The sequence below is a fragment of the Lycium barbarum genome, chromosome 6 (assembly GCF_019175385.1).
Source record: "Lycium barbarum isolate Lr01 chromosome 6, ASM1917538v2, whole genome shotgun sequence".
Taxonomy (NCBI): domain Eukaryota; kingdom Viridiplantae; phylum Streptophyta; class Magnoliopsida; order Solanales; family Solanaceae; genus Lycium; species Lycium barbarum.
Window position 1 is genome coordinate 81,404,261 of NC_083342.1, and position 14,347 is coordinate 81,418,607.

The following is a 14,347-nucleotide window of genomic DNA, read 5'->3' on the forward strand; positions in this document are numbered from 1 at the left end:
TCTGCTGGCTTCCAACCTGTCATACCAGTTTCTTTCAAGAGGTCCAGGATATGCTTTCTTTGAGAAATAAGGATTCCTCTATCTGATCTAGCAACCTCAATTTCCAAGAAATATTGCAATTTTCCAAGATCCTTGATCTCGAATTCTTGGGCGAACAACTTCTTCAATCGGGTCATCTCCTCCTTGTCATCTCCTGTCATTACTATGTCATCAACATAAACTATGAGAAGAGTGAGTTTACCCTTTTGATGTCTTATGAAGAGGGTGTGATCAGCATTGCTTTGTTGGTAACCGAAAGAGATCATTGCTTTGCAAAATCTGTCAAACCAAGCTCTAGGAGACTGCTTCAGTCCATACAAGGATTTCTTCAGTCTACACACTTTTCCTCGACTTTGTTCAGTACCAAAACCAGGAGGAATCTCCATGAACACCTCTTCTTCTAAGTCTCCATGAAGAAATGCATTCTTCACATCAAACTGTTGTAAGTCCCAATCAAGATTAGCTACACAAGACAAAAGAATTCTAATAGTGTTCATTTTTGCAACAGGGGCAAACGTCTCTTGATAATCCACTCCATAAGTCTGAGTGAATCCCTTAGCCACTAATCTCGCTTTGAATCTCTCAATCGAACCATCAGCTTTATGTTTTACAGTGAAGACCCATTTGCAACCAATCATCCTTTTGTCTGGTGGTGATATGACAAGTTCCCAAGTCTTATTCTTTGACAAGGCCTTCATTCCTTCAATCATAGCTTGCTTCCATTTGAATCTGCAAAAGCTTCCTTCCAATTCTGGGAATAGACACAGAAGAAATAGACAAGGAAAAGGCTTTATAGGAGGGAGACAAAGAATTATAAGAGACAAAGTTAGATAAGGAGTGTTTGGTGCAAGATCCGACTCCTTTCCTGTGAGCAACAGGCAAATCTAACTCATTAGGAAATGTAGCTAACTCACCAGAAGAAGAAGGTTCGGCTTTGGCAGTTTGCATGATGGGGATGGCAGAAATACTTCCATAAGCTCTTGAACGAAGAGGGGAACAGAGACATTGTGTTGGGGGATCTGGAACCCTTTGAAAGACGTCGCGATTTTGGGAATAGTAGGTGTATAAAGGTCGAGGAGGTTCAAGGTGCTATTCGTAAGATGCGTAAGGGAAGAGCGACCGGGCCAGACGAGATTTCGGTGGATTTCTGGAAGAGCGCGGGTACGACAGGTCTGGATTGGCTGATGAGGTCGTTTAATGTTGTTTAAGACGGCAAAAATGCCCGAAGAATGGAGGGGGAGTATATTGATTCCGCTGTATAAGAACAAAGGTGACATTCAGAGTTGCAACAACTATAGGGGTATCAAGCTGCTAAGCCACACTATGAAAGTGTGGGAGAGGGTGGTGGAGTTGCAGGTAAGGAAGGGTGTGTCTATTTCTGAAAACCAGTTCGAATTCTTGTCGGGACGCTCAACTACAGAAGCCATCCATCTTGTTAGGAGACTAGTGGAGCAGTATAGGAATAGGAAGAAAGACCTGCACGGGGTGTTCATCAACCTAGAAAAGGCATATGACAAAGTCCCATGAGAAGTTTTATGGAGATGCTTGGAGGCTAAACGTGTACCGGTGGCATATACTTAGGCGATCAAGGACATGTACGATGGAGCCAAAACCCCGGTAAGGACAGCGGGAGGAGACTTGGAGCACTTTCCAGTTGTGATGGGGTTGCACCAGGGATCAGCTCTTAGCCCGTTTTTATTTGCTTTAGTGATGGATGAACTGATGTGGAAAATTCAAGGTGAGGTGCCATGGTGTATGTTATTTGCAGACGACATAGTTTTGCTTGAAGAGACCCGCGAAGGAGTTAATGCTAAGCTGGAGGTTTGGAGACAGACCCTAGAGTCCAAAGGTTCAAGTTGAGTAGAACCAAGACGGAATGCTTGGAGTGCAAGTTCAGTGGTAAGCACATTAAGAGGGCGTGGAGGTGAGGCTTGAGACATAGGCCATCAAAAAGAGAGGAAGTTTTAAGTATGTTGGGTCCATTATCCAAGAAAATGAGGAGATTGGTTATGATGTCACACACCGTATTAAGGGAGGGTGGATGAAATTGAAGCTCGCCTCCAAAGTCTTGTGTGATAAGAAAATGCCACCAAAGCTCAAAGGCAAGTTCTACAGTGGTAGTTAGACCTACTTTGTTGTATGGGGCGGAGTGCTGGCCAGTCAAGAAATCTCACGTCCAAAAGTTGAAGGTTGCGGAAATGAGAATGTTGCGATGGATGTGTGTGCATACTAGGAAGGATAGGATTAGAAATGAAGTTATCCAGGACAAGGTAGGAGAGGCCTCCGTGAAGGACAAGATGCGGGAAGCGACGCTGAAATGGTTCAGGGATGTACAGAGGAGATGCACGGAGGCCCCAGAGCAAAGGTGTGAGAGGTTGGCTATGGATGATTCTAGGAGAGGTAGAAGTAGGCCGAACAAGTATTGGGGAGAAATGATTAGACAAGACATGGCGCAGTTGTAGCTTACCGAGGACATGACCTTAAATAGGGGGTTGTGGAGGACGCGGATTAGGGTAGAAGGTTAGTAGATAGTGGAGCGTAGTCCCGTGTATCCATTCCGTACTAATAGGCATAGTATTATCTTTGTAGTTCCTTGCCCTTTGATTTCCTATTACTTTCTGATGTCTCTTGTGCTTTGATTATCGCATTAGTTTTTTGCATTTACTACTACTTATTTTCATACTGCTTATTTATAGTATTTTGCCATGGTTCCTTTACTTTCATCAATTCCTGGCTGACTTTTTGCCCTTCTTTCTCTTGAGCCGAGGGTCTTTCGAAAACAGCTTCCCTACCTCCTAAGGTAGGGGTAAGGTCTGCGTACACTCTACTCTCCCCAGACCCCACTTGTGGGATTACACTGGGTATGTTGTTGTATACTTTTTTAATTAATTTGATCTAATTAAACTTTTTATACACATCGTTACTTAAGACTACTTTATGGGTGGTACTAATTATAATTAATATTTTTTTTTTCATGACAAGGGAACCTGCAGCCGCTACCCTTTGGGGTAAACCTCACTCCTGTGTAATAGCCCACATACCACACAGGAGAGATAACCCGCACTAGGCAAGCCATTTGCGACGAGCTCGATCCAGAAGGCAAATCTCCTGCTGTCGTAGGCGGGGGTAATTAATATTTTACATTTAACATTAAAGAAAATTAATATTGTACAATTTTTTTGAATTTATTTTTCTTATTATTTCATATTAATTTAATGTTATTTGAATTCGAGTTCTAATTGAGACTAATAATGTAAATAATTCAATCACACTGAACTGCAATTACCAATTTAAACTAGTAAGCTTATATTTTTTAAATCAATAAATTTATTATAGATTTAATTTTCCTAATGGCGTGGCACTATGTAAAACTAAACATTAAAGAGTCGACTCGGGCTCAATCGAGCTAGCCTTGGCTCGGTATAGTAAAAACCTCGGTTGAGCTCCGCTCGGTTGGGCTCGACTCGGGCTCGGCTCGACGCCCAGGCCTATTTGCGAGTAAGTGAGCTTAGTTGAGTTTCAAATTTTTTCAATAGTGTCAATTAATAATATTGCTTAGAGGCCCCCGGGGCTTTGGTCAAGTGGTAAGAGCGCAACGTGTGATGTGTGGTTAGGCGCACATCACAAGTTCGAACCCTGCTCTAGACAAAAGTCTGGTATTTAAGTGGAGAAGAGTAGAGGGGCAGGCCCATTATCCTTCTTGATAAAAATTACTCCCTCCGTCCCATTATTTTATATGATACTCTTTCCTTTTTAGTTGGCCCCAAAAAGAATGATACCTTTACCCTTTTACCCTTAATGAAATGATTTACAACCACACAAACATCCAAGGCTTGTTTTAGACCACAAGTTCTAAAAGTCTTCCCATGTTTATTAAACTCTGTGCCCAATCAAACACCTTCATATAAAATGGGGCGGAGGGAGTATTTCTTAGAGAATCGAGGGTGCATAGTATTTTTCATAGGCCATCCTAAGACAAGTGAATTCTTGGGGTCCTATAGACCATTATCAGCTGCGATAGCAATTTTCTAGATTTAATATAGAGCAAGCAAGAGCTTGACTAAGCAAGATACGTACCAGCTCCATCTAGTTTGACACCACTAATTTGTGGAAGAGAATTATTCTCCATTGCCTTTTTCCGCATAGTTTTGATAGGACTCCAAATCAGAAAATAGAATTTCCTAAAACTTTAGAAGATTATCTTCAAATCAATTAAAAAGAAAAAACTGGAAAAAATCGTCCGACAAATCTGTCACGCCGGAAAACAAGTTCTGCCTCGCCAGAACCCTAGCTCAGATGACTGAAAATCTGAAATTTGGTGGGTAGGCTCGGAATAGACAGGACCACTTCCGAGAAGTAAAAACACGGAAAATATTGTTAAGAGATGTATGCCCTATTTATAGTTAGATTCTTCATAGTACATAATAATCCTTTTCCATGTAGGACCATATACACATTAAATTCTAAGGGGTCGTTTGGTTTGATGGATAAGCAAAAATGATCCTGGGATAAAAATTTAGAACCATCTTATCCCACGTTTGGTTGAGAAAAAACCACGGTATAACTAATCCCGAGATTAGTTATCCCGGTTTAGAGTGTTATTTTATCCCACATAGAGGGTGGAATAACAATCCTGGGATAACTAATCTTGGGATAACTAATCCCGGGATTAGTTATCCCAGGATAACTTGTTCCCTAACCAAACGAGCCCTAACACTCCCCCTCAAGCTGGTGCATATAAGTCATATGTATCGAGCTTGATTATTCCCTCAAGCTATTGGGGTTTAAATAGTTATGTCTACATGTCCTAAAAAGGAAAGGAAATCAAAAACCTGTAGAAACAGTCAAAATGTGCCCCCAAGGATTCTTGAAGCTAACTGTAGTTATGTCCTGAAGCTAACTGTTAGATGTTTTGTAACTCTGCATCTTCTTGATGCCTTTCTAATGCAATTTATTTACTTCATCAAAAAAAGGAAAGGAAATCAAAACTAATTACAATAGAGTAAATTAAGCTACCTACTATTTACATATATTCACAAGGATTCTAGTAGTGACTATGTCATACGTCTTGTTCGCAGACAAGAATTTAGTGTTCCGTGCCACAAACATTAACCGGCTAGATTATCTGAGACAAGTTCTTATATGGTTCCAAGTAACGACATACCTCAAGATAACCTCACGAAGCGGGAGATTTTTCGACACAGTGAAATGACAATATTGAGAATTTAGCACAAGTGCTCGATGGAAGAGATGGAACTTTTCTAACTACTTATTTCGGTTTACCATTGGGCACTTCCAGTAAGGACCAAGCAGCATAGAGCCAGTGTTTGAGATTGCTAGGAGGAGGCTAGCAAGATGACAAAAAAGGTGGGTGTATTTATTCAGTGTATTCGATCGAGCATCTTTACGTCCTTTTTTTTTTCCAGTTAAGGTAATTTCATTGAGTAAAAACAGCAAGTGGAAATAAGGGCTTTTGAATGGATAGAGCTACGTATATTTAAAGAATAAACTCTCATTGCTAGTTTCTTTTTAATGCACCACGGTAATACAGTTTATAGAAGATCAAGTGGAACTATGAGAACTTTTTAAGGGAAAAAGGAGTACGTATATTTGAAGAATAAACTCTTTCCTAGTTTCTTCTAAATGCACCACCAAAATTCAGTTTGTTGAAGATCAAGCATTGTTTGTCGAAAATCATTTTACGTTGTACATTATCTACTTTTTGGCATACCACTTGTATATGTGAGACATTGTTAATAAAGTTATTAGACCTACTGAGCTTTTGTACGATAGTTGAGCATACTATTGCAGAGAATTAGAACACGACTTTGTTTCATAAATGAAATAGCCTAGACTGAAAAATCTAAATCAAAGAACATGAATCACCCAAATGAACATTTTTGTTTTAGAGATCTACCTTGCTTCTTGTAGATTTTGCTGCCTCATCAGTAGAAACCCATGGGCAAGAAGGACACTCGTTTTCTCTCGCACTCCTGTGAAAGAATCCATCACTCCTAATACTGGTCCAATCAGATCAAGGGCCTATTGCAGAACAAAAGTGCTCAGCAGAAACATTCCCGAAAAAAAAAAAGTATCTCCATAATTGAAGGAACTGCGCCAACCTTTGCTGAGGATTCAGCATCTCCCATGCAGATGTAAGATATTGCTGCATACACACAGCACATGGCTTGCATTGATTTGTTCTCACTTAGCTGCATAGAAAAGAATATACTAATAAAAAGGGAAAACAGAAAGAGCAAGAAAACCTCTTTCTCAGACTTACTACCATTAACCAACGGATTTAGTAGCATAGATGGGCAGGAACGGAAGTTTGCAGCCAACCTATAGACGACAAGTTGGGAGAAATATGCACAGATCTCTTTTCTTAAAGAAGCATCAAGCAGATGCAGAACTATCCACAGAACTAGAAGTACCAGAAAATGGAATCTTTAACCAAGCCTATAGAAAGTGAAAAAACAAGAAATAAACCGGCGAAAGTGAAGCCGGCAACCTTTTTTCAACACTGTTGATCACTTACATAGTGTATTCTCCAAGAACATCCAAAAACACTGGATAGTATCTACTGAAGACTGAAGGATGAGATAATTTCTTGAGACTGTCGAAAAAGACAACACACTATAGAAACCTCCACCCAAGATTTGAACCCTTGCTTAAAAAAGAGCATCAACTATCAAGAATTTCTCCTCATCTCCTTAGTGTGCACATCCATATATTAATAAGAGGTCAATCCAACTCATCCTTAGATATACCTTTTAAAAGCAAGAGAATTTCCAATGTTTTCCCAAAATGCAATTTTTCACAATTGAGCTCAGTAGCTCAGATATTTTTTAGTCAGGATATTTTTGAGCACAAACTATATTATCAGCTACCTCCTATGATCAAAATACAATTGTTATGATCATTTATATGAAAAAAGTAAGATGCACGGGTAAAATTCTTCATAATATCTGTATTTCACACTTTTACACATTGGAGTTTTTTAACAGTCAGACTTTGTGATATTACACTTCTGTCCTACAGCAAGTCCATATACATCAAGAAGCATAAATCCAGAGCAATATCTCAAGATAATCTCTTCCATAAACCAGTTGTTGGTTGAGTTTACTCCACATGATGGAAAAGGAATAGAAGTCTGAACAGTGGTCAGTACCGATGTCCTTCTTGTACCAAATAACTTGAACAGAATAACAGCATGTTATTCCCATCCAACCCACAGCAAATTTTTGGAAGATTGAGAAAAAATCTTTCGTATTTTATATGTAAAATAAACTACGCTGTCTCCATCCCAAAATATAATCAGCACACAGCTGACTTATACTCTTACGAAAAATAAGGGAAAGAATCTTTAATAAGGATCCAAACTTATACATACCCTCGAAGCTTCAAGGAAATGATAAATTGCTTCATCATAGCAGCTAACACAATGTGCATACTGTCCTCTAAGCATTTCAATAACACACTCACAAGCTTGTAAAATTGTTGGAAAGCGAATACACCAATTTCTCATCTGCACCAATGCCTAAATTAAAATAAAAAGATTCTATTAACCTTTCCATCATATAATTAATGCATGGTATCACAGCACAGAGAGAAAGAGTGAATACAATTAGTTAAGAGTTCCTGTATGTAAGTCATGGTTTGCCAAACTGACGAAGGCTAAAAATACCCAAAGTGGAATTGGCAAAAGTAAGGGACAGATCACTTGCCAAACCCCTTATAATTTACATATCTAATCTGAAAGAGTTGGTTTTTGTCATGTGATATAAAAACTCATGTGTCAATTTTAGTTGAATGATTTTCTATTACTTGGAGCCAAAGAATGCTCGATTACTTGGAGCCAAAGGATGCATTGCTTGGAGCCAAAGGATGCTAAGATGTGGAGGAGAATTGAAATGCCCATGTAGCACACTTGGAGCCCAAGTCATTGTTTGCCTATAAAGAAGAGGCAATTCTTCTTTGTTCATCATCCCAAAAATTCATAAATCCTTTGTAGTGAGTAGAGTTGAGAGAGCAATTCTCTTAAGTGTAATTCGGATCTCTCCCCTTTCCTTGTTAATAATATAAAGGCAACTATTCTCTAGTGGACGTAGGATCATTTTGATCCGAACCACGTTAAATCTTGTGTTCTTTCTTTTAAGTTTCCGCTAACATAATCCTAGAGGTCCATAAGATGAAACTACACTTGTATGAAATTTTTACTACAATCTACTGCATATTTACAGAAGATATAAGTTGCAGAAGGGATGAAAAAAGTTATATAAAAGTTATATACAATCACGAAGAAGTAGATAAGAAAAGGCTCGAAGAATGGACCCATCAACACCTCTTCCATCACGCACCAAATATATCGGGAATAAGTTCATTGAATTGTTGATCTGTATGAGAAAACCTGAATTGATACCTCACTAGCTTGTAAATTATTATTCATGTGGAAGTTGTGTACGTAACCTTTGGACGTGAAATTACTATGGTCTATTGTATACACCGACATGTGTTGATTCACCTTATGTACATCATTGATGTTTTTTCTGTAAGGATCATGCATTGATGCTTATGGGGTGTATATGCATGTAGTGAAGCGTATACTAAAAGTAATGAGTGAATGAAGATGAGATCAGTTGCTGCTTTTGGGATAGAGAGCATACCTCCCATATGACCTCATGAATGATGGCTCAAAAATCTCCAACCCGAGGCCTACAGGAAGAAGGCCTTTTTTTTTTTTGCACTTTTTCATCTCTTGATTCACCATTGCTCTTAATAAGTCAAATAGTTGATCTAGAGACCACCACATAAAGGTGCTCAGAGCCGTAGGCTAAGAAGTAAGATCGTAGAGAGTAAACGAAGAATATTATGAGAGCATCGCCCTTTAGATGCAATTTCTATTATGACATAAAAGTTCGATATTTACATGTTTACTTTGCCTATTATGATCCAACTGCCCTTTAGATAATTCCTGATGTGGCAATATGCCTTCCGATTAATACCAAACAAAGGTTGGGGCAGGGTCCGCATACATCCTACCCTCCCTAGACTCCACTTGTGGGATTACACTGGGTATGTTGTGGTTGTTGTTGTTGTTACTTAAGCCTCTAACAAGATTGCAGATGACATGTGAGAAAACAAAAGAGAAGAAGATATATTTTTTATTTGATGATTTAATGAATACAAAACAACTATATAGATGTTAGACACAAAACACATATGACATCATCCATTGTGTAGAAAATCTAATATAAGAACTTTCACTTCTAATATTCTAATCTCACAGTAGCATTTTAAACCCTTCTTGGCAAAGCCACTCTTCTCCACCCGTAGAAGCCCGTGATTTTCACTGGTAGAATGCTTTAGTAAGCTGAAAAGATTATTTATCCTATCAAAATTATTAGCTGACTAGATTTCATTTTTTAATAAATAATCCATAGATTTTTAAGATATTGAATGGCAACGAACAAAAATAGACAGAGAGCTAGAAAGCAAACCTCTTGCGCTTCAACAAAATCAGAACGTGTTAGATCAACTGCTACTTTGTTTTCAAGCAAGTGCATGAGGAGCATCAAATAGACGCTAGCAATCCAAATAGCAGAGTGTTGCAAATCCACTTCTGGCTCAAGAACATGCAGAAAACAGTTGTAAAGCAATGTAAGAAAATACCTATAGCATGACATACTGCAGAAAGCACATGTACCAACAATTTAAATAATCACTGACCATATTATAAAATCCCTTTCTTCTCCACAAAATTGAAATTTTGCATAGTGAAGTGGACTATCTGTTAGATGCATATTGATAACACTAAACAAATATAACAAAAAGGGGAGGAAGGAGATAAGGCCGGGAAGGAGTGAGAGAGGGCAGAACAGGGATAGAGAAAGAAATAAGTATGAGAGGAAGATTGAGAAAAATGAGAGAGAAGAGAGAAAAAGAGGGAAAAGGAAGAGGGAAGGACAAGGAGTTAGAGGGAGAATTCATAATTGTCAAATCAATTTATCAAATATTATACAAGTCACTTCAAAAATGTCAAATCTCTTTAGGTGGACCACTCCCAATCCAATCATCATTCCAAAAGAAAAAAAAAAAAAAGTCTTCGACCCATTGCCCACTTTGATGCTGGTGTTATCAACAAAATTCTGCCAAATACATCTTATTGACCTATACATACACTTTCTCCATATGAACTAACAATATTGCATGCACACCACTGTCCCTTTTCTCCATAATTTTGATTGACCACTTTCCTCCATAGCGCCTGGTCCTCCAATGGAAATCTCCATAACTGTTTCATTAGTAGAGTCTTGTTCTGCTGTCTCAAGTTTCTAATTGCCAGAAAGCCCCCCCCCCCCCCCCCCCCGGGGGGCTCCTTGCGGTTTGTGAGAGTTTTCTGGTTGACTAAACGGAAATACCTCTTCTCCTTATCTCCTTTGCCATATGAAATTCCTCCTCAAGGCATCAATTCTCTTCTCAAATTTCACTGGCATAGGAAAAAGAGACATGATATAAATAGGGAAGGAGTCTAGTTCCTGTAACCCGCTTGACGTAAGAACCGATCTCAAGCTGGATGAGAAGGGAAATAAAGACTAGTGAGAATAGCCGTAATTCAACTAGGCCTTGAATCAGTGGTTTACAGAGACAATTAGTCATCTGCTTACGGCTAATCTGCTCTTCGAATCTTATCTTAGAATAGGTTGGAACTATTTAAACATGATACGCTTATTCTGAAAGTACGCATTTCTTGCTCTAAGTCTGCTGGGTTGGATCGAACTAGTTGGTTTGGCAGGAAGATAATGGAACAAAAGAAGCATTCCACTTTTGGAAAGAGGAGTCAATCTGATTATAGATCCCTCTATCTTGCATTGGGTTAACTGGAGCTTAGATAAAGCGATAGGCAGAAGAGAGAGAATTAGTCTGTCTTTATAGACTGACTTTCCGCATCAAAGCTTTTCGGTTCTCTTCCTTTATGAAGAAAGGAAAGGCTTGTTATCGACGAAGAAGATCTTTATATTGTTCATCCTAAGAAAAGCAGTTTTCACTCGGTACAACTATTCTATGCTAGCATAGCATGCTTCTACTTATGCTGTGTTGCAAATTCCGGATCAGGAACAATCCTTTCTTATTCTAAGATGCCAGTCTAAAAATCCGTACTTGTTGACTAAAAGGCTTTCGGCTTTCTAGCTTGAAGCCTAAAGGCTAAGGGAAATTCATCCTTGGATCAATGAAATAGTTGAATTAGCTAAGATGCAAGAAGCAACCTCTTATTGAAATGACTTTAGGAAGTGCCTAACCTTTCTCCTTCCATCCGATCCTTTCTGTGACCCATGGTCTGGAAATGAGCTTATTGTCTCTTCGTCTCTTGCCTTTGAATCGGATATTCCGATGAAAGTGGATTCTCTTTCCGTCCCTCGTCATCGAGTGGAAGAATCGCTATCTATCTATCCATATACGTATCAACAAATGTGGTTCCAGGGATCGGTCGATTGCCCCTTACCAGCAGCTAGAGGAGGAGAAAGGAATGATGTCCCGGCTTGGGCTGGGCACCTATCAGCCAACTATTCCTTTTTGGAATGGAAAGAAGAAAGGATGATCGTAGATCACTGATGTCGAATTCACGAAAAAGATCATATGTGAAAGAATCGTCAGATTGTGGGTTCCCCGAGTAGACGGAATGGAGAATGAATGAAATAGAATAGTCTGGCAGAATTGTATGATAGGGAAAGTGCGGAGCCTCCCACTTGTCTGGGTTACCGGGCTGGCTAACCTAACTATGAATTTCCATCAATGTTGGGATAGACAAAGGTCTAGGATAGTATGCTGTCGGAGTGAGACCGGGGTACAGTAACGAAGTTAGACCAAAATGAACGACTCAATTCCTCTAGAAGAAAGGAGAGAGAAAGAACAACCAATTCTATGAAACAATATCTTATTTACGTCAATCGGTTGCTACTAGTCCGGGCTACCTCAGAGATAGAGCCATTAGGCGAGAAAAAACAACCTAGTTAGTGCACTAACTCAAACCTAGTTCTTGCACGAAATGTCCTACTAACATAGGAGCACTCCTACTAAGAAATGGAAGAGCCAATTTCTTTCTGTTCGACGACACAATGCCTCACCTGCCCTCTACTACACATCTCTTTCGTTCGCCCTAGACCCACCCACCAAATGGAACTCTGCCCTTTTTGTTGGGTAAGAGCGAGTATGAAGTCAGGGAGGAAGAAGAAGAGAAGGAAGAAATAATATAGTAATATTTACCTTTCCCAGCTCTCAGAAATGGAGAAGGAATCTAAAATCTAGTGAACCCCTCAAACTCCGTAGGTAATTCGAGACAATTCAAGAAGAATAAGATAAGCTAACACAAAGAACTTGAACATTGACAATAGAAAGTTGAATACTACAATTCTTTCGCGTTGACTCTTCCGCGGAGTAGCCTAAAGAATAGCCTTTCGCTTATTACTCCTATAGAGCGAGAGATTCGGCAACATTCACTGAGTAAAAACAAACCTCCACTTTCTTTCATAAGAAAACTTCTTGCAAACTAAGATTAGTCTTAAATTAGGTAGGAAAGGGGATCGCATCACCGACCATATCTATTATTAGTAGGAAGGTAAGTACAAAAAACTCGATTTCTCTATTTGATTGACAATGTAAATCTATTCGGATGATATGATAATTTATGTAGCCGAGTCACGAGGACTTCTTCTTCTACTCCCTTCTCGGAAGATAGAGGGAACTTAGCCTCTGACAAAGTAGTAGCTGACATAGGAATAGCTGGCAAAGGAAGAGCTTCCGCTAAGATTCTGACTTATTTGGAAACTAGATTTGCTGCCCCTGCAGACTCTTCTTTTGAAGAATCTGATTCGCTAACATTGGTATACTGAATTTGCGGCATGGCATAGAATAGAACATGAATGGCTCTTCTTTGCCAACCTTCGCTTCTAGAAGGAAGTAAGTAGAAGCTGACCCTCCAACATACATTGCAGGGAAGGACCCCTCCAGTGGCATATTTATGGAGAAAGGCTTCCATCAGCAGGCAGGTATTTACTTTTCTGAGACCTTCACGTCTTGTTGTCAAAGAAAAAGGTATTAGTATTATTCTTTCTCTCGCTTGCACATATAATTGGGTTCTTAAGCAACTGGAGGTCTGTAATGCTTTTTACACGGAACTCTTGAGGAGGAGGTCTATATGTCTCAACCTCCTGGTTTTCTGGATACCGCTCATCCAGGATATGTCTACCGACTTCACAAAGCTCTTTATGGACTGAAGCAAGCTCCCAGAGCTTTTTTCACTTGTTTCAGCACTATATTGTGCTCTAAAGGGATTCTGTGGCAGTGCCTGTGATACCTCTTTATTCATTCGTCAAGCAAACCATTTCTCATAAGAGAATAGAAAATCACAGGAAAGATTTGCTAAAAAGTGACTAGAAAAGAGGCGGTCGAGAAGGAATGAGTGGAAACTATGTTGATTGAGTGCAATTTCCAAATTAGGAAAGATTAGACAGAATCCTACCAATCTAAATCAAAGTTTCCAACAGTGAAAGGCTGCCCCTGTCGGCGGGTTGCTTAGGTTGATGTAGTCCAAATCTCCGCTTAGGAAAGAAGAGAAGTCCAAGTTGACTTTTTGCGAAAGGAAAAATGGCTTTCTGTTAGAGAGTGATCGAGAGAAATTTTCAATTGGGAGCCATTCTTTTGCAGCTAGGAGACATTTTTGTTCTGTTTTCCAGTTATGAGCCATTGTTGTGTGGTCCCTTTCGAGCAGTTCCTTCTTTTCTTTTTTCGATGATTTAAAGGCGACAGCTATTTTCACCAAGGAATTGGGGCTTAGAGCTATGAGCTATAACACATACGCAAGAAGGAAAAATGCCTTAATGGACGGGTACGCTAAGGAAGGAGAGTCGCTTGCTTGTTTGGTGTGTTTGGAACCGGGTTGTTTAAAGCTACCCTTTCTTGAAGAAAGAGAACCTGGGCCCAAGTCTTGGTGTATTTTGACATGATTCTCAATACGCTATCTAAACTAGGAAAGTCAGTAAGGAGAGGTCGGACAAAGAAAGCTCTATTTCGGGTAGCTGGGTGCATCAACCTCTTTCTTTCACAGGAGAGGGGACAATACGCTTGTTGGAGCTTGGGCTACTCAACCGATAGGAATAGGGGCTTGTTTCCACAACTGAAAGAGAATCTGAAGCAGGATCGAAAACAGCATAAAATTGAGGAGCGGGGTAAAACCATTCTCAGAAGGAGCAGGTTTAGCGGATGGGAATGGCATTTCCGGGAATGCAGTCAAGGGTGAAGGAGCAAAAGA

At 39.6% G+C, this 14,347-nt stretch overlaps 1 protein-coding gene across 3 annotated transcripts in view; it reads right to left on the reverse strand.

Moving 5' to 3' along the window:
• The window catches only part of LOC132644358 (sister chromatid cohesion protein SCC4), a 58,388-nt gene that overhangs the window by 13,980 nt on the left and 30,061 nt on the right, over positions 1–14,347 (reverse strand). For 2 of the 3 annotated variants that reach the window (XM_060360952.1, XM_060360951.1), the window contains exons 7-10: positions 9,540–9,673; positions 7,433–7,579; positions 6,162–6,251; positions 5,957–6,081 (exon numbers count right to left, since the gene is read on the reverse strand). In XM_060360952.1, coding sequence (XP_060216935.1) covers positions 5,957–6,081; positions 6,162–6,251; positions 7,433–7,579; positions 9,540–9,673 — 496 coding nt within the window. The remainder of the gene's footprint in view (positions 1–5,956; positions 6,082–6,161; positions 6,252–7,432; positions 7,580–9,539; positions 9,674–14,347) is intronic. The other variant, XM_060360953.1, reaches the window with a different exon arrangement.